Below are 20,904 nucleotides of genomic sequence, written 5' to 3'. Positions count from 1 at the left end.
CTGGTGTGGCTATATGCGCAATGCTTTTCCTGTCCAGATGCAGCCATGCAAATCTGACTGCCTCCTTTCCTCACACACTCAGTATAAACTGGTGACCTTAATATAAATTGAGGCACGCTATCTGATTCCAAGATCTCACCTAAGGAAAGGTATCTCCAACTCTGCCAACTATTTTTAGCTTGTTTTAGCTTGTTAACGATCAGTATTATAAAACAGACAGAACTGAATCAAATAAGTAATTTGCTCAGACAGCCAAAATGATCCTTTCCTTATCTTACATGCATGTGGTAGAAAACATACCACCTTAATTTGAAACACAGACACTGTATCAGGGGGGTAAAACATAATACTTCCACAGGCTAACAAAAGTATACTAGAGAATAAAAAGACCTGCTGCTTTTCTTAGGAATTACTAAGGGCAAAGTCATGCAGACAGGAGGAAACACAAGGTATACTATTAGAAAATCAGAGAGCACATCATATATGGGAATTTTATTCCAATAATTATCCCTTTTCCTCTAATGATTTACAACAGGGTTGCTCTCCTCTCTATTCCATCTTCTGTCTTATTTATTGGTTTATCATTTCTTCCCAAGCAGGAGTCACATCTTCAGATCCCTATTATTTATGTAAAGAGAGTCATTCATTTGCACACACTAGGTTCATAGTAAATGCTTGCTGAATGAAGGAAAAGAAATGCTTTAATTATAATGTCTTTCCAACTGGAGAGCTGTTCATTGCTCTCACCACAGCATGCCACTAAGGTTCTTGAATGAACCCCCGAGGCTATCACAGAATGATGAAAGGTACTTACCTTTCCTCCCCTCCACAACCCCAAAGGAATTAATGAGCAGCTTCCACAAAGCCCAGAAGCAAACAACTAAAATCAGAACTGCAGCCTGTTAGTATAACACAAGTTAAACCAGGAGAAAAACATGTTTCCTGCAGGGTAGAGATGGGAGCAAAGCATCTAATTATTTAAGTGAGATTCAGGTCTGTGAAAGAACATGTGTGCAAACATGCACACTCATTTTATTTGCTTAATACGCTTGTCAGTGATATGCCATACAAGAATATCAGTATTTTATCAGTTAGCTCCTGCTTTCATAAATGGTTGTCTACAGCTCACAAACATTGTGCTATTTGTATTACAGTTCAGTTCAGTTCAGTCGCTCAGTCGTGTTCTACTCTTTGCGACACCATGAATCGCAGCACGCCAGGCCTCCCTGTCCATCACCAACTGGTTGTATTACGGTTAACATATGATTAAAGATATATTTATTGGATAAATACCCAAAGTCATAGATAATATAATATTAAGAAACTAGGCAAATGCATGATGAATAAAAGTTCCTCAAGACTTTTATAATCAGGTAAGGAGGAAAAGGTACATATATAAATAACTATAATGTGACAGTGTGATAAATTCTCTACTACATTTGAGTGCCAAGTGTTACCATCTACACCTATACGAATTCCTATAAACTGCTATGTATACACAGATCAATATATTTCCATCAATCTTGCTTCTCCATCCATCTATAAAAAGGAGGGTTTCCACTGAGCTCAAGTCATTTAATCACCCATCAAATCTCCTGGTATTTTCAAATTTAATGTGGTACAAGAGCACACTGGTAGAATCATTTTTTTCAGTGGTATCAGGTTATCAGCTAAGCAAGGGAGTAGGGACACTTGAATAACAGATGACTGTAATATCCCGGCCCCTTCAAACTGGAATAACCATATATAAGTGCAAAATTCAAAACAGCAAAACCTCTCGATAATCTGTGTTCAACAAACTCAATCCTGGGCCATGGGATTTTCTACCCATGAAAAAAACTAAAATAAACAGTGTTGCATTAAAACAAAATAGTTCAGATATCCATATATTCCAGGAAGATTTCTTTTTACAGAGTAGAGAAAATTCAGTTACTCTCTGGTAAGATTTTTAGTTGTCAATCTTGAAAGACCCACAAGGCAAGAATTAATTTACCAGTAAAAAATGTGCTATCCAAATTTTTCTTCACTTCCTTTCTACATCTACACTAACCCTTCTGGGACAATTCATATATTTATATGATTTCCTCTCTGTAGGTGATATACAAATCTGTTGCCGAAAATCTGATTTACTTTAATTCCCATTATTCTCAAAATCCCTACAGAACTGGCTATGGATATCTGAAAATATATCACATTGAAAACTGAAGTTATTACCTTCTTCAAAAAACAGTATTCCTTGCCAACCATTTAATTCAATATATAGATAGAATACAAGCAGAGGTTGAACTCACAGCCATAAAGTATTTTAAAAACCACATATAATAGTTTCAAAATGTTATATTTAATATACTCCATTTTTAAACAAATTAATAAAAGTGCTTTTAGTTTTTCAACTTTAAAGTCGATGGTCACAATGTCTCAAATATTTCACCTCAAGTATAAATTAAAACTGTAATTTTGTACAATTCAAAGTAGTTAATGCAAACATTTACATGTAACCTTCATTTAGGTCCAGTTCTAATGGAAAAATGTTCTTGTCTTTAGGGTAGTAGTTATATGAATAGACTCAATGAAGTAAAATGGTTTATACATTTTTTCCTAAGTATCAAAGACTTTTGGATTTCACAAGGGCTTTACAAGTAACAGCTAATCCACTAATTGTATAGATGGGGTATTCCATAACTTATCTCAATTTACATAGTATCACAAGTATCAGATGGTGGATTAATACTAAGGTGGCAATATTTTGGGTGGGCCAATAAGTTCATTCAGATTTTCCATACCATCATATGAAAAAACCCAAACAAAATTTTTGGTCAACCCAATACATTATCATTTAAAACAGGACACTTTTGAGAATGGGAGAGGATACTATTAAGGATTATTGGAGGACAACAGGTATAAACTTGGTATCTTTGGAAACCAGAGATTATGGTTAGCCATAACACATGCAGTGTGTATTTGCTACTTCAATTGAGAACATTTAATCTGCTACTAGATATAAGAAACAAATGTATTGGTAAAACTTATATGTTAAATACACATTAAGTATAAGCAAGTAACTTCGGAGATACAGGCAAAATTCATAAAATGAGTAAGTTACTAACCCTTACACATGTTACAGAATTAATGGAACAATTACAAGAATGGAACAAATAAGAGTGTTACTTAGAAAGGGATATAAAGACCATACATCTTAAACATTCATAAAGCCCGGATTGTATCACCTCTAGATTAATAGTTACCTCCCCTCTACATCTGTGTAGAAGGCAATGACAACCCACTCTACTACTCTTGCCTGGAAAATCCTATGGATGGAGGAGCCTGGTGGGCTGCAGTCCATGGGGTCCCTAGGAGTCAGACACGACTGAGCGACTTCACTTTCACTTTTCACTTTCATGCATTGGAGAAGGTAATGGCAACCCACTCCAGTATTCTTGCCTGGAGAATCCCAGGGACGGGGGAGCCTGGTGGGCTGCTATCTATGGGGTTGCATAGAGTTGGACACGACTGAAGTGACTTAGCAGCAGCAGCAGCTACATCTGCACCTCTTAGTTACATCTGTTATGGTCCGTTTCTGATTCCATGTGTTCTTCTCTTGAAAAAGGCAGATATAAGCCACAGCAGCCCAATACATTAAACAGCAGGGTATAGCTGCAGTCAAGTGTACATCTCTGCATCTCTCTAATAAACTAAGCTAGTGTTACCTGTAGATACCTCCCAAACATTGAACTTCCTTGTTTATCTGTTTTTTGTAATCACATCAGTAGTAGAAATAGCTGATGAAGCAGAAAGTGAATGAGGATATTGTGACAATGCATAAACAGAATTAAGAAAGTGTGACCTTTCCAACCATCCAGTGGAACTCTTCCTATCTGTGCAAATGTATCCTACAGCTTTGTAATGGGCTTCCCACGACAGAATATATAAAGCATGTAATTCCAGAATCTTGATGCCTTGCTCTGTGTGTCTTGCAGTCATAATTTCACTTGTCTGGTAGTTTACGTAGAGGCTTTTACTGCACTGATATAAATTCCCACACAACAGCACATATCTCTAAAATCTCATTAATTTATTTACTCATTCAACAAATGTGAGTGTCTACCATACAGCATGCTCATTTCTGGGTGCCTGGGATATAAAAATGAAAGACACAGCCTCTGTTCTTAAACAGAGTCCAAAGAGGAAAACACATGAGTAAATAGACAAGATACAATAATGTTGTTATATCTTAGCCTCCCGGGATCAAGAAAGGCTTCCAGGAGAAAGGGACACAAAAGAATACAGTATAGAACAAAACAGAACAGAAGGAAAACAAGGACTAACATTTATTGTTACTGCATGCTGTACCATTTTCTAACTCAGTCCTCATAACAACCCTATGAATTAGTATTGCTATTACTCCTATCTGAAAAATAAGAGAAGGAAGGCATAGAGAGGTGACACATCTAGCAAGTAGAAGAGTCAGGACTGAATGCAGAGCATTCTGGTCCAAGAAACCACCCTCTTCATCACCAAATTACACTGTGTCATATCCCAGGTGCCAAGCACTACAATATGAATGGAAATTAGAAATGCAAAAAAGGGAGAAAAGTGCATAGTGAGAATCCAAATGAAGACAACCACCATACGTCAAGAGTTAAAAACATGGCACAGATATGAGGGGAGAAGGCGATGGCACCCCACTCCAGTACTCTTGCCTGGAAAATCCCATGCACGGAGGAGCCTGGTAGCTGCAGTCCATGGGGTCGCCAGGAGTCGGACACGACTGAGTGACTTCACTTTCACTTTTCACTTTCATGCATTGGAGAAGGAAACGGCAACCCACTCCAGTGTTCTTGCCTGGAGAATCCCAGGGATGGGGGAGCCTGGTGGGCTGCCGTCTCTGGGGTCACACAGAGTTTGACACGACAGAAGCGACTTAGCAGCAGCAGCAGAAACTGAGATTACCATAGGCTTTATCAAATGCCTCATCACCTTCCTTGTCATGTGTCCCCATAACTCAATGTGTACATTACAATATTTTAAGGGGAAAAAAGTGAATACATCATGTGGAATGGAACGCAAAAAATAAAACAAGCCTTGACGTTTTCAATTAGTGATGACTTTCCTTTAATGTAAGGCAGTATCTTATAAAAATTTCACATTCTCCGAACTACAATGCAATACAAATAAAGATTTTAACTTACATCTAATGTAGTATAGTCCTATCCATGGGTTACATAACCGTGTTTATTTTGTTTAAATTCCTAAGAATATGCATTTAAGTATATGTTGACTAAAAATGTGAGACATGAAAAAATGGACCTCATACAAGTAGCTTTTCAACAATACTATGCTGTCATAGATGTTTAAGATGGTAAACAAATCTGTGTAACAGGACAAATAAAATATAGGTAAGGAGTAAGAAGAAAACCAACAAAACACACAACTTTATAGGCTAGTCAAATAATTCTGGTAGAATATCTTCCCAATATAATCATATTAGTTTTCTAATGCTATAAATAATCACATTACTTAATAAAAATAAAAGATAATTTATAAATACCAGATGAACAAATGGTATCTTTTTCCTTTCAGATGTGAAACTGTGGGAATAAATTACTCTTTCACAAGACCGGCAGTTTCAAATAAAATTTAAAAATCAATCTGCTTTGTATAATTCTTAAATTTTAAAGTGATATAAGTGTTTAAACAAGTTTTTTTTTTTTTTGCTATTGACTGCATATATTTAGATTCAGCCAGTCAAAACTTTTGCAGTATATAATTTTTAGTTTAATTACTAATTTCCAAGTCTCATCAAAAAAATCCCAGCATTTTTCTATGAATCTCAAACAGTATTACAACATTCTAGAAATTAAAATTTTTTAAAATTTTACATACTTGTAACATGTGTCCACTCCAGCACTACTTTAGCCTGATGATTCACAACTAAACCATGATGAGAAAAGAATATGTGAAAATTCCAAAATAGAAGAAAATCACTAGACATAATCACCCCCCCCAATTCTAACATACATACTAATAAATCTAATCATCTATCATATGCTCTACTTGGTAGATGATATTTGAGAAAGATTGCCACATCATAAATCTATCAGTGAGAATCAAAAATACTTGCATTTTGTCACTTATTAGCTCACACTATCTCATCATCTTATCATGCATTTATGAACTTTCTGTGGATTCACATCAGCAGAGGCTGCCAGAGTGGTAAAGCATATTAAAAGTTTAGGACTTTCCTTTGCCAGTTGTATCAACCTATGATATGATTACCCCTCCACTGGCTTATAATATTCCCTCCTCTAAATGAAAGTGTGCCCCCAGGATATCTTCTTGCTCATTCTCTTTTCTGCGCTGACAATCTCCTAAACCCCAGTAACCTTAACTATCTATCACCTTTATGTTGAAAGTGTCTAACTTCTATTACTAGCAATAACTTCCCTCAATATTTAGATTAATGTTTCAAAGTCTGGTTCTCATTTATACATCTAACTCAATATTTCTAAGATCGGATTCATCATTTTCCCCCTGAAAACCAAAGCTTACTCTTGTCATCCTAATTCTATGAATGGCCTAGTCATCTAGCCATCTTTGATTTTTCCCTTATCCACACTCCCTACATCCAATTAGTAGTCAACCACTGCAGATTCAATTTCTGTGCATCTCTCACATCGTTCCTCTTCTTTCCATCCCCATTGCTTTCTCCCCAGTTCAGACACTCATTACCTTCTGCCCTAGGGCAAAAACCTAACTGATCTCCCCATGCTCAAGTCTCTCTCTACCACAAACCTTCCTACATAATCCTGACAAGTTCTAAACTGCAACTCTGATCAAAAGCTTCCAAACAATCCCTATAACAGACAAAATTACATACAAAGTCTCACCCAGGCATTTAAGACCTCCTATAAGATGGCTACGGACTAATTTTCAAACTTCCTGCCCCATTACTTCTTTTCTCATTCCCTTATTGTGGGTTAAACTAGACTATTCACTGTTTGATGAAAATGTCATAATTTTCTTCACCTATAACTTAGCACACATAATTCAATTCCCTGGAGCATCGTCCACTGCCAGCACCTCCCATCTAAGGTTGCAAATGATTCTGGGGATTTTTCAAGAGTTTGTTAAAATATCACATTATCAGGACTTTCCTGGTGGTCCAGTGCTTCAAAACTTTGCCTTCCAATGCAGGACATGTGGGTTCAATCCCTGGTCAGGAAGCTAAGATCCCATATGCCTTGCAGCCAAAACCAAAACAGAAAACAGAAGCAATATCATAAGAAATTCAATAAAGGCTTTAAAAATGGTTCACATCAAAATCTAGAAATAAAAAAATACCACATTGCCTTAGCTTTACCTGTACTCCTTTCTCCAAAATCCCCAGCTCATACCAGAGAAGCCATTTCTTCCTCCTTTAAAATACTACAGCATTTGTATTACTCTATGGTAATGTAACCCACCAGGCTCCTCTGTCCATGGGGATTCTCCTAACAAGAAGAGTAGAGTGGGTAGTCATTCCATTCTCCGGGGGTTGTATGACACCCATTTCACCAAATCATTGAGTCAAATGCCTATGGTTTGCCAACTCTCTCTGTCACCAGCAACTGACTATAAATCCTTGAGGAAAGAAATAGCCTTAGAGAGGGTTTTGTGTGCACTACAGAAAAAACCAACATGTAAACTAAATTAACTGAAGTTATTTTCTTATCAGAATACTTACACTCAGTGTTCAATTACCCTAGCTATGAACCCATGATTGTGACAGGAACATGAGGCCAGTAATTGAGTACAGCATTTTGTCTCTTCCAAAGTCAACAAAAATATTAAAAGAAACTAAACAGTTCATTGAAAAATTTTCATGGATCTTGTATTATTTATCTATGGTATGATTATTATAAAAAGACACCAAAAAAAGGAATGCATACTGGGTCTCAAAAACTATGAGCTTAATCATATTTGATATATTTACATATGATGCTTAATCATAAGAACAACAATGTATATACTTTTATTAGTACACTATACAGATGAGATAACAAAGATTTTTTAAAATGTAAGTCCTTGGCCTCAGTTGATACAGTTAATAAACAATAAAGCTGAAAGTGTTAGTCGCTCAGTTGTGTCCAACTCTTTGTGATCCCATGGACTGTACTGACCAGGCTCCTCTGTCCATGGGATTTCCCAGCAAGAATATGGGCGTGTGCTGCCATTTTCTTCTCCAGGGGATCTTCTCAACCCAGGGACTGAGCCCTGGTCTCCTGCATTGCAGGTGGGTTCTTTACCATCTGAGCCACCAGGGAAGCCCCTGGTGAGAATGAACTCATATCTGTCAGACTCTAAATTTCATACAGTTACTGTAATTCCATAATACTACTCTCTCAATAGCAATAAAAACAAAATGGTGGAGAGTTAAAGACATGTATAATGATTAAGAAAAAGGAATTGCTACTTTAGGATGTATTACTCGGGAGAGAAATTATCAATTTGGCTAACTATACATATGAAAGAGAAAAATAATAAATTAGAGTGCCTGGCCAAATGTTTTGCATTTCTGTGCTGGAGACATACATGAATAATGCAAAAATCTAAAAACCAGACATAAACCAATCTATGAATGTATGATATTCTATGCAAAACAACACCTGCCCTCCTCTTCCCTTTCATCTTAATTTGAAGTTAAGGCTTTTATAAAAATAATGGAAGCTTCCTCTCTATATCTGGAATATACTTCAGATCTTTCACACTATCACATATTATTTGAGTTGAAGGAAAACATAAGAAAAAGGAAAAGATTTTCCAGTAAATAATTTATTCTGAAAAGCACCTGTGACTGGAAGGGTAAAACCTATTTCTTTGGAACATATACACAATTGTTATTATGTGGCAAGCACTCAATAAATTAATGAAACAATTTATATATCCCTAATTAACTCTTTTGGGGCTAGAATGTCAAGTTTTTGAATCTTTTTCATGATACAAATTCTTGGTAACAAGAAAATTTCAGTGGCAAAAAATATAACTTCTATGAACATTTTGAAAAGCTACTAAAAATTTACTTGTCAGATGGAAAGGGAAAATAATTTATAATTTATGCAACATAAAGAAACAAAAGTGTTTATCATATTTTCCTCGAAATATCTGAAGGCCAATCTCATTAACACATTTATTTTGCATTGGATACATCATTCTAGTATTTATACTAGATTGTATTTATATGTATTTATACTATTTGAGGGAAGAAACAAGATCCTAAAGAAATGTTTTAAAACATCACGTTTTAGGCCAGAAATTTTATTATTCTTTTAAACTCAATACTTTACCTATTTTCCTAAATACCTATTATCCTTCCCATATAAAAATATAATATTGTGTACCTAATAATTCTAAACGGCATTCCAATTAGTGCCTAGTGGTAAAAAACCTGCCTGTCAAGGCAGGAGACTTAAGAGACTCAGGTCTGATCCCTGGGTAGGGAAGATACTCTGAAGGAGGGCATGGCAACCCACTGCAGTATTCTTGCCTGGAGAATCCCACAGGCAGAGGAGCCTGGCAGGCTACAGTTCATAGGGTTGCAGAGTCAGAAATGGCTGAAGTAACTTAGCACACACACACAATAATTCTAAAGGGTGGTGTCCACATGATAAATTTTGCATATCAATTAGACCTGACATTTTGTTTAAACTGGCAAACCTCACTGAAAGAAACAAATATGAACAGGGGCTTTTATCTGAAATATTATACTGTCATGTAAAACAAGAAGCTAACACAGCACTTTGAAGGCCATGTTATACTATTCTCTTGCAGTAACAGTTATATCCAAAAGACTGAGATTGTAAAACAGAGGGTTTCTATTTTTGTAGCAACATTTATCTCTGTTCTTCTGTTATAAGTTCTTTCATCTCTCTAGCTCCCCCTGAATTCCTGAACTTAACCTATACACTTCAGACTGCAATGTAATAACAAAATAAAAACCAGATTTTCAAAACTTGGGGAGTAAGAACATTAGAACATGCTAGAAGGATAACTCATCAAAGTCAATATAAATAACACATATAAAAACATATTAAGAGTAAAAAAGTCTCAGGTTTTCCTGTGATCATTACTTATATAAAATGAAAATATAAAAGCAAGGAGGAAGTGAAGAGAAGTTATTTAACCAAATGCACACACACACATCTTCAGGCCACTCTAATTCAGAATTAGAGGGAGGATAGAAATTGTTTGGTCAAGAATACAGCTAAGGATGAGTGCAAGGAGAGAAAAATCAATTCAAGGCTGCCCTACATTGAATTTTTAGCTGAGCTGAAGAGGACTCAGGTAGTATAGGACATGCCAACCAGCAAAAATAAGATCACTTGCCAAAGATGTGGAAGGAAGGGGGCAGGGCTTGTCTAACAAATTGTTAGAAACTCCATGGGGTTGAAAGATAAGAAATGTGTGGAAGGAGATGTAGTGTGAGGTAAGAAAAAAGTGTGCTACCTACTAATCTTGTTTTGGGTTTCTCAGGTGGCTCAGTGGCAAAGAATCTGCCTTCCAAAGCAGGAGATGCTGGTTTGATCCTTGAGTCTGGAAGATCCCCTGGAGTGGGGAATGGCAACCCACTCCAGGATTCTTGCCTGGAATATCTCATGGCCTACAGGGTTAAAAAGAGTTCAACACAACTGAATGACTGAGCATGCATGCACTAATCTCATTTACTGGATGTATGTACTTTGGCTTGTAAGTTTTAAAGCATCCCATGTTACCTCTTCCTGTTCTTCACTTATTCCAGTGTCCATGACCTCCCCTATCATGTTGATGAGATCATGGTATAACTGGCTCCATTTCCAAATCACTGTCTTACAACTATCACAGTAAATGAGTTTTTGCTAACCTCCCCCTGCCTTCATCAGTTTATTTTAATGCCTTCATATGTACAACTAGGTGAGTTCTGCAGCTGTGGTCTTGGATCTATGACTTGAAAGTGTTTATTTTTGGGGGAGTGCAGCTTTTATTTTTTGAGACTTTTAATCAATTTTTTAAATTAATTTATATATTTTAATTGGATGCTAATTACTTTATAATACTGTACTGGTTTTTGCCATACATTGACATGAATCAGCCATGGGTTTACATGTGCTCCCCATCCTGAACCCCCCTGCCACCCCACTCCCTATCCTGAACCCCACTCCCACCTCACTCCCCATCCTATTCCTCAGGGTCATCCCAGTGCATCAGCCCTGAGCACCCTGTCTCCTGCATCGAACCTAGACTGGCGATCTATTTCACATATGATAATATATGTTTCAATGCTATCCTCTCAAATCATCCCACCCTCCTGTTCTCCCACAGAGTCCAAAAGTCTGTTCTTTACATCTGTGTCTCTTTTGCTGTCTCACATATAGGGTCATTGTTACCCTCTTTCTAAATTCCATATATATATGCATTAATAGACTCTATTGGTGTTTTTCTTTCTGACTTACTTCACTCTGTATAATAGACTCCAGTTTCATCCACCTCATTAGAACTGACTCAAATGTATTCTTTTTAATAGCTGAGTAATAATTGATTAAATATTTCCTTAAGATAAAACATCATTTTACAATGACATTAAGAGATATTCTGTTTTATTAATCATTTTTAATTAGGCAAAAGTATAAATAAAGATTCATTTCTGAGGTATTCTCACATGCACATGAAGATTATTTTTTGTTATTATTTCATTAAACGATGTTCTCTGTTACATTGTTAATGAGCCCAAATATGAGGAGACTAGTCTCCTACTTCCTTTCTGAATTTTGACATGGAACATTGTACTAAGAACTGAATGAATGCCAAATATATTTAGGCCTGCAGATCAACCGTCTTAACCTCATTCAATTTGCCTCTTTGCCATAGTACTGAAAAGTATACATTCCAAAAGAATATATATAGGAAGAATTCTTCCAGCTGTTTCATGGCAACACAGGAGAGCTCAAAATCAAATCTCATCTTGGCTCCATTACAGCTCTGCTAGGTATTACTGGGAAGTATTAGATAGAAGGAATGCCTGAATGCCTACCAGATGCTCATTTGTTGAAGAATCTTATTATACCTAAGGCAAAATAGAATACCTAATGAAGAATAATAATATTTTTCTTCTTTTTTAATGAGAATGTCATGCTCAATTAATAGCATTTATATTTATATTTTCAGACTAACATATTATTTTTAAGTTGAGCATTCTTAAATTCAGAGCCAGAAACCTGGGTTTCTATTCACAGGAATGTATTGCAGAAGTCATTTATAAATGTTTGGGTAACACCACCATCATTCCTTATCAACATTCTCTGTCTCCTCTTGTCTTTCTTATCTCAGTAAGTGATAGGATCATTCCTCATATACTCATGCAAGATAGAAACCTGGTAGTCTTCTTTGGGTTTTCCCTCTGTCTTACTCACTTACCCAATGTATCCTATAACTCCTGTCAATAGATCCTCATTATCACCAATGTCATTGATTCCCAGAGTCAGTGCCACATCATTTCTTATCTGAATTAATAGAATAATCTCCCATTTCAAGCCTTGAAGCCTCTAGTTTATTTGTCAAATGCAGGTGGCAATTCATTCCTCCCTCAATTCCTCTAAAATAAACTTAATATTGCCCTTACTGCCATCAGAGAAATTCCAAACTCCTCACAACATTATATCATGCCATATTTACCTTCTGTAGATTATTTCTGGGCAAACAAATAGAAATTATCCTTTTTGAACTAGGCCTGTGTACTACTGTTTCCTATCTATATTAGTTGCTGTTGTTCAGTTGCTGAGTCATATCCAACTCTTTGCAACCCCATAGACTGCATAACATGAGGCTCCTCTGTCATCCACTAACTCCCAAAGTTTGCTCAAATTTATGTCTATTGAGTCAGTGATACTATCTACCTATCTCATCTTATGCCACCGCCTTCTCCCTTTGCCTTCAACCTTGCCCAGCATCAGGGTCTTTTCCAATGAGTTGGCTCTTCGCATCAGGTAGCCAAAGTACTGACGCTTCAGTTACAGCATCAGTCCTTCCAATAAATATTCAGGATGGATTTCCTTTAGTATTGACTGATGGATCTCCCTGAAGTCCAAGGGACTCTCAAGAGTCTTCAGCACCACAATTCAAAAGCATCAATTCTTCAGCATTTAGCCTTCTTTATGTTCCAACTCTCACAACCATACATGATTACTGGAAAAACCATAGCTTGAACTATATGGTCATTGTCAGCAATGTCTACTGTCTAATATACTGTCTAGCTTTGTCATAGCTTTCCTTTCAAGGAGCAAGTGTCTTAATATCATGACTAGAGTTACCATCTGCAGTGACTCTGGAGCCCCCAAAAAGAAAATCTGTCACTGCTTACACTCTTTCTTCTTCTGTTTGCCATAAAGTGATGAGGCCAGATGCCATTAGTTTTCTGAATGCTGAGTTTCAAGCCTCCTCTTTTATCCTCATCAAGAGACTTTTTAGTTCCTCTTCATGCTCTACCATGAGAGTGGTATCATTTGCGTATCTAAGGTTGATATTTCTCCCCACATGATTCATCTAGCCTGGCATTTCACATAATGTACTCTGCATATAAAGCAAATAAATTAAATGGCAATATACAGCCTTGCTGTTCTCCTTTCCCAATTTTGAACCAGTCAGTTATTCCATGTCTGGTTCTAGCTGTTGCCTCTTAATCTGCATACAGGTTTTTTAGGAGATAGGTAAGGTAGTCCGGTACCATTTCTTTAAAAATTAATATTATCTTTCTTCTTCTTCCTCTATAATTGGTTAACTACTATTTGGCTGTCAGATCCCAGGTTAAATGTCATGTTTCTTCACAAGCATCTCTTCCAATCTTCCAAAACTGAGTTGATACTCTCCTTACGTGTACCATAGGACTTTATACTCACTTTTGTAATAGGGTCTCTGTATTTCCTCTTTGCTACAAAACTGCTTCTATGTGGCCCTACATCCATGGCCAGTGACATGAATAATTAAATCAGGGGTTTAATCAGGCCTAACCAATGAGGATTAAAAGTTCTTTTTGGAAATTCAAACTAAAAGGTAAGTGCCAGTTGGTGGTTAGTGCTATTGCTAAGGGCTGCTGCTGCTGCTAACACTTCAGTCGTGTCCGACTCTGTGCGACTCCAGAGACGGCAGCCCACCAGGCTCCCCCATCCCTGGGATTCTCCAGGCAAGAATACTGGAGTGGGTTGCCATTTCCTTCTCCAGTGCATAAAAGTGAAAAGTGAAAGTGAAGTCGCTCAGTCGTGTCCGACTCTTAGTGACCCCATGGACTGCAGCCTACCAGGCTCCTCCATCCATGGGATTGTCCAGGCAAGAGTACTGGAGTGGGGTGCCATTGCTAAGGGCAGTGGTGTACAATTCAGGCAGGCAGTCATTTACAATGTTAATGAGCAAAGAAAGCTGTCAGAAAGCTAGAGAAGAATCAAAGAGGAAATAGGCCCATTGGGGGAAAAAAAAATTCCCTGGTATCATTTACTGATAGCCAAGGTCCAGTGCTTAATAGTCCTTAGATTTCCATAAGAATTATGTTTTTTTAAATAAATTAATTATTTATTTACTGGCTGTGCTCCATCTTCATTTTGCTCTTGAACTTTCTCTGCTTGACTTCCCTGGTGGCTAAGATGGTAAATAAAGCAACTGTCTACAATGTGGGAGACCCGGGTTCAATCTCTGGGTTGGGAAGATCTCCTGGAGAAGGAAATGGCAACCCACTCCAGTATTCTTGCCTGGAGAATCCCATGGACGGAGAAGCCTGGTAGGCTACAGTCCATGGGGTAGCAAAGAGTCGGACAGGACTGAGCGACTTCACTTTCACTTTCTCTACTTGCAGCAAGCAAGCTCTTGGGCTACTCTTAGTTGCATTGTGAGGGCTTCTCATTGTGGTGGCTTCTCTCCTGCAGCTCAAGGGTTCTGGCCCATGGGTTCAATTGTCATGGCATGTGTGCTTAGTTGCTTCACGGCGTGTGGGATCTTCCCCGACCTGGGATCAAACCAGTGTTCCCTTCATTGCATAACCACTGGACCACCAGGGAAGTCAGAATTATGAATTCTTAAAACACTGCTCCTACAGGTAGCACCTACCATCAAATACACACACACACATACAAAGGCATAAGTTAATCACTACTTTACAAACAAAGCTCTTGGCTCTTTGGGTGCAAGGAAGAGATATCCTCTAGCAAACTTTTGTCACAATGTATTATTTTTATCTCCCAATACCATTAAAGTTTGTTAGTTCTCCATCTCTGCCTTCCTGCCACTTTAAAGCAAGGCCCAGCATGCATCTATGAACAATCGAAAGAGGAAAACATAATGAAGGCAAGAATGAATGAAGGAATTACCAGTATTCAGACTAATTTAATTGGATAAGGAAATGGCAACCCACGCTAGTGTTCTTGCCTGGAGAATCCCAGGGATGGCAGAACCTGGTGGGCTGCTGTCTAGGGGGTCGCACAGAGTCAGATACAACTGAAGTGACTTAGCAGCAACAACAGCAGACTAATTTAAAGACTGACTTGTGTAAAGCATTAAAACATGAAATAGAGTTTAATTAGCATGAAAGAATTCTCATCTATAAACATAAAAAGATGGAAGAAAGAATGGGAGAAAATGGAAAAAAAAATAGTGATGGCAGAGGTGGATGTGATTCCTCAAGAGACTGAGAGACTACACAAGCCACTTGTAAAAGCATTTTGACTCCCACAAAAGGTACTACTAGAGTTTTTTTGACCTGTCAGGATTGAAATGCTTCAGCTATACTCCGAGAGAACACTTGTACGAACCCTGCACACTATACATGTGGCTTGCAGGAGGCTTATTTGTAGATCATCTCAATGAACTTTTGATGCATCTGCATGAAAATCACAATTAAAGCAAGGAAAATGCTGATAAAAAACACATTAACATTCCTTTAGCTTCAAGGAAAAGTCTTGATATCTAGTCATTAACATGTAATCTGCCCTCAGACATCCTTCTGCCTTAATATGCTAAAGAGAAAAATGTCTTCTGAGAACAATGTTTTTTAATTCTTTATGCTTTGCTGCTCTACTGTGAAGTCCTAATTTCTGTGAATCCAAACACTCGTTAACTCTAAAGAACTGCTATTAGCTATCTGGAATCAAATGAATATAAAGGGGGAAAAAAGGGCAAAGTTTAATTTCAAACAAATAAAAGGGTTTTTGTTATGTTGTGAAGGCTGTGTTTGTTGGGGTTCTATTTGCTCTTTTGGCTATCTATAGAACAAACAGAGGTTAACTTTTTTTAAAGTAATATCAATTTTGTATTCCAATCAAAGACTGCATTAATATCAAGCTTTACTATTTATATTTCTCTGAGTTTTCTGTATCTTAAAATATCTTGTTTCTATAACAGACTGTTGTTTTTCTTTTAGAAAGGCAGGTAGAAGAAGGGAGGAAGCTGGAGTTCATTGACATTTTCCAGTTTTAATTCTTTCATGTTTTTTCAGTTTGAAGAGCTCAAAGTAATGTGATATCTCTTATTTTAATTTCATATTTAATACCAGTTCATGTGTTCTAGCTGTATGTACTATTTTCCATATCAATAAAGATTATGCCCCTGTAATATTTACTTCATCTTCTTTATTCTTTCTATAGAGAGCTTTCAAAGATGACCTTTAGTTGCTCTCTGACTGATAAAATTACTTTTGCACAAAAGTGACTTTCAGAAAGTATTACCTCATCATAGCAGATTAACATAATAACCTAGGCTCCTTTTAAATCACATGATATTTACCTAAGTGTTCATTTATAAGATCAAGTAAAGGTTTCCTGATACCCTCATTTTTGTCTTTGCCCAAAATAGAATTTAATTCAATTTTCCTATTTGTAAATAGAAAGAAAAATGTGACTTAATCCCCTTACTACAATGTAACCTGACACACACATGGCAAAAAGTAAAAGCTAGTAATACAGAAAAATCTTATTAAGCTATAAAAGCTGGGGAACGTATAAATTCAGCCAACATATTAGTAAAAGTACTACTTATGCTAATTGACTGCTATTTTGAATTGCCAGCAGGTGTTTGTGTGTGTTTCTGTGTTTATGTTACAGTTGCTGATTTAAACATTTATAACATCTACTCAAAAAGTAAAATTCATTTCTAGATTTCTTTTCACTAGTACTAGAAATTGTGACGAACATATATGTGTTTGAGCAAGGGTTTAGGATGGGGAACACATGTATACCTGTGGTGGATTCATTTTGATATTTGGCAAAACTAATACAATTATGTAAAGTTTAAAAATAAAATAAAATAAACAAAAATAACATTAATGTTGTGTTACTCTTTCATAATATAAATCAAAAGCCAATGTCATGATGAAAACTTTCTGATTGCTAAAGCACATTTTGTGAAAAATATAACTGTACCCAATTTAGAGAAGTTCAGATTTAAAATGATAATACAAAACAGAAAAGAAAAAAAATGAATTCTTAAAGAATATTTATTATATCTTTTCCGTGATTTTTCTAAACACACTGGAGTCAATTCTATGTGCTTCTGTAGAAATACATGCACTTACCTCCCAGCAATGACCCCCAATCATCACTATCAGGGGAGTAGTGCTAATCTGAATTGAAAGACTCTAGGCCACTGATTGGAGAAGGCAATGGCACCCCACTCCAGTACTCTTGCCTGGAAAATCCCATGGATGGAGGAGCCTGGTAGGCTGCAGTCCATGGGGTCGCTAAGAATCAGATACGACTGAGCAACTTCACTTTCACTTTTCACTTTCCTGCATTGGAGAAGGAAATGGCAACCCACTCCAGTGTTCTTGCCTGGAGAATTCCAGGGACGGGGGAGCCTGGTGGGCTGCCGTCTATGGAGTCGCACAGAGTTGGACACGACTGAAGCGACTTAGCAGCAGCAGGCCACTGATTAAAATATGTGATTGAGTGGAAAGAGCCACTGTGAGTGCCAACATCACCACACACTTACTCTATGTGGCTGAAGTAATTGAAGAATTAGGTTTAAATATCACAGGTCTCTTAAAGCTCAAATTGATAAAAAGGTGATGACTAACCCTTTAAAATACAGTATTCCAACATATTTTACCAGAGAGTTCTGTAATGGTGCTCAGAAGATAAGCTCAGTTAATACAGCGGCATTTCAGATTCCTTAGACAGTATTTCCTGTATGATTAAATTATGGTGTAGGAGATGTGAGTGTGTTTTGGGATAAAGCTTGATACTCATGGTTCCACCTGCCAAATGTTTCTCAACCTTTTTCATGTTGCAGACACAAAGAAAATGATAAATAAAGTATATAAATAGTGTATAATAAGCACATAATATTTGTATATATTATTTCATATTACATTATACATATTATGATCCCTGAGGGAAATTAGAGAGATAAGAGTGTCTTCATAAAGTTTGATGAGTGAAAAGAAAAAAACTCTATTGCCTAAATATTATGTAAAGATAAAATATATATATATGAAGTACTGAGGAAAAGAATAAAACTGGATTTTCTAAAAATATTATATAACTTTCCTCATTGGAACTTCAAAGGCTGGGTGTCTCACACTGAACTTGCCAACTGAAGAGACAATAATAAAAAGAAAGCACTTTCCAACATTTCCATTAAAAAATTTGGTTGCTTCTGCAACCATCACTTTCCTATCAGGATGTATTCTTTAAATGACTACACACAATTCCTAATCAAGATGTTTTCACCATAATCTCAAAAATCTTTCCAGTTTCCAAAGATAGGAATATTTTTTCAAACAGATGATCAGAAATGTTAAAATGTGTATTTTACAACCATTCAAATTTACAACCGTTGACATGGTCACTAAGAGTAATTTTAAACTTCCAGTGAAAATATTTCAAACCGAATCGGAAATTTAAAGTCAAACATTTTGAAATAGCGATGAGGTTCTAATGTAGAACAAGCATGCATTGTTCAACAACATGTCAGTATCTCACTGGGTGTAAACATCGGCCACAATGAGTGAATGCAGAGATCTATGCGAAGACACGTTTGGGGCACTGCCTGGGGCCAAGCCTCCCACGGGCCCCTACCCAGCCACCCCCAGCCCTCTCTCCCCACCGCTGGCCGCACCTTGGGCTGAGATCTGAGCTCCATGGGCACCTGGACCACGAACTCCTCTGGTAGCTCCACGGGGCCCTGGTCCGCGATGAGCAGTGGCGCGCTCCGCAGCTGGCTGCTGAAGGAGATGTCTGGGAGGTAGAGCGCCTCCTGGGCCGCGCTCAGCATGTCGCAGTGCAGAAGCAAGGGCTGGATGTCGCTCACTGTGTTTGCCACCTGCGGGGACCGCAGGGCGCACCATCAGACTCCGCTTAGCTCAGGCCAGCCTCAGAGGAGCCCTACTGGGGCTATTCCCAAGGCTGCTCTCTGCTGAGGGCCCTAGGCCCCGTGGACTCCACCACCCCAGGCCCCACAGGCAACCCTGGAGCTAAGGAGCTCACATCTCCTGGTTGCTAGTGTGATATGGACTGTGTAACTCTGTCCTAGTTAATCACGATCCTAAGTAAGCCAAAAACCTCATCCTAACTCCTAACAATGATTAGAAAATTAACTATAATTATGGAAAGCAGAAAAAGCTGCCCGAAAAAAATATAATGATTATATTTGTTATAGATTCACAGCATTCTGTTCTAATTTATGGGCACTCATGTTTGTGTCAATGAAGATATTGGTTATTGAATTAAATATTTACACACAGAAAAGCTTGATATAATAATGGGTGAAGAAACTTTCAGAAAGTTTTTTATTAATTTTGTTTGTTGAATTGTTACATGGATTGTTTTATATTTATTTATATGTTTCAGGTTATTTAACATTTTTGGAAAGATGCTGTACTAAGGTTTGTGATGGACATTAGGATGAAAAATATATACATACATTTTTGCCATATATATACACAGTGATTTTACTGACAAATGGTACATATTAGATAAATGGATAAATATGGAAGACCAAGACAATAATGAAAAAATAAAATTACACACACATGACTATTTTTTAATATTCACAGAACAGTCATACATTTTATGCTATGAAAAACAGAACGGTTTAAGTACAGGAGTTTTTTTTGTGTGTGTGTGAATTGGTACAGATATACTTTTCTATACTAATTGCAACTAGTGTAATAAATAGGAGTGATAATGATAATGTTCCCGCTAACAGAAAGAAAAAGACTTTACAAGGAAAACAATTTTACATTACACAATTATTTTAACATATTATAACATGCATATTAAAAACATGGTAAGGATTCTATATGGCTACCATTCAACTGTCAGGAGAGAAACTAAGAAATCCGATAAAGTAAGAGAATTTTATAATCATCTTTCTAATACTAGAAGCTTATACAGTAGTGCTACCATTTCTTGGTGTCTAAAGTATTTGAAAATTAAGAGTAAAAACATTCTCCTCCAAATCATGACAAATGATATAGTTCTTATAAAAAGCAAAAATGATATTAAGAAATTTGTCAAACAATCCATCCACAATGACAAAGTTTAAAATATATCTTTAAGGCACCACCCTAAAACAAATTTTTATTTAAACTCATTATACTGTATGTACACTAAAATATCTAGCCAAAAGTTAATCTGAATGCTATTTTGACAGTTTGTGTGAATGAAAAGGTATCAAAAGAAGTAACAAGTTTTAAGGCCAAATACAGCTGTGACAAAAATGAAAATATCTAAAAAATCACCTCCAGTGACATCTTTTCCAATCTTTCAACTTCCAAAATATCATTCACCTTGTACCCAAGTTGACAATGTGACTATTTTTAAAATTATTTTTACATGAATATGTGCGTGCTCAATCGCTCAATCATGTCTGATTCTTTGTGATCCTGTGAACTGTAACCCACCAGGCTCCTCTGTC

The 20,904-nt window shown here is 36.9% G+C and overlaps 1 protein-coding gene across 1 annotated transcript in view; it reads right to left on the bottom strand.

Moving 5' to 3' along the window:
- Nucleotides 1-20,904, bottom strand: part of ADGRL3 (adhesion G protein-coupled receptor L3) — a 900,477-nt gene that overhangs the window by 543,528 nt on the left and 336,045 nt on the right. Inside the window, exon 6 of the mRNA XM_055588685.1 lies at nucleotides 19,105-19,308. Coding sequence (XP_055444660.1) covers nucleotides 19,105-19,308 — 204 coding nt within the window. The remainder of the gene's footprint in view (nucleotides 1-19,104; nucleotides 19,309-20,904) is intronic.

Source organism: Bubalus kerabau, chromosome 7 (genome assembly GCF_029407905.1).
Source record: "Bubalus kerabau isolate K-KA32 ecotype Philippines breed swamp buffalo chromosome 7, PCC_UOA_SB_1v2, whole genome shotgun sequence".
Lineage (NCBI taxonomy): Eukaryota > Metazoa > Chordata > Mammalia > Artiodactyla > Bovidae > Bubalus > Bubalus kerabau.
The sequence above is the reverse complement of the archived record's forward strand: the minus strand, read 5'-3'. Positions and strand labels throughout refer to the sequence as shown.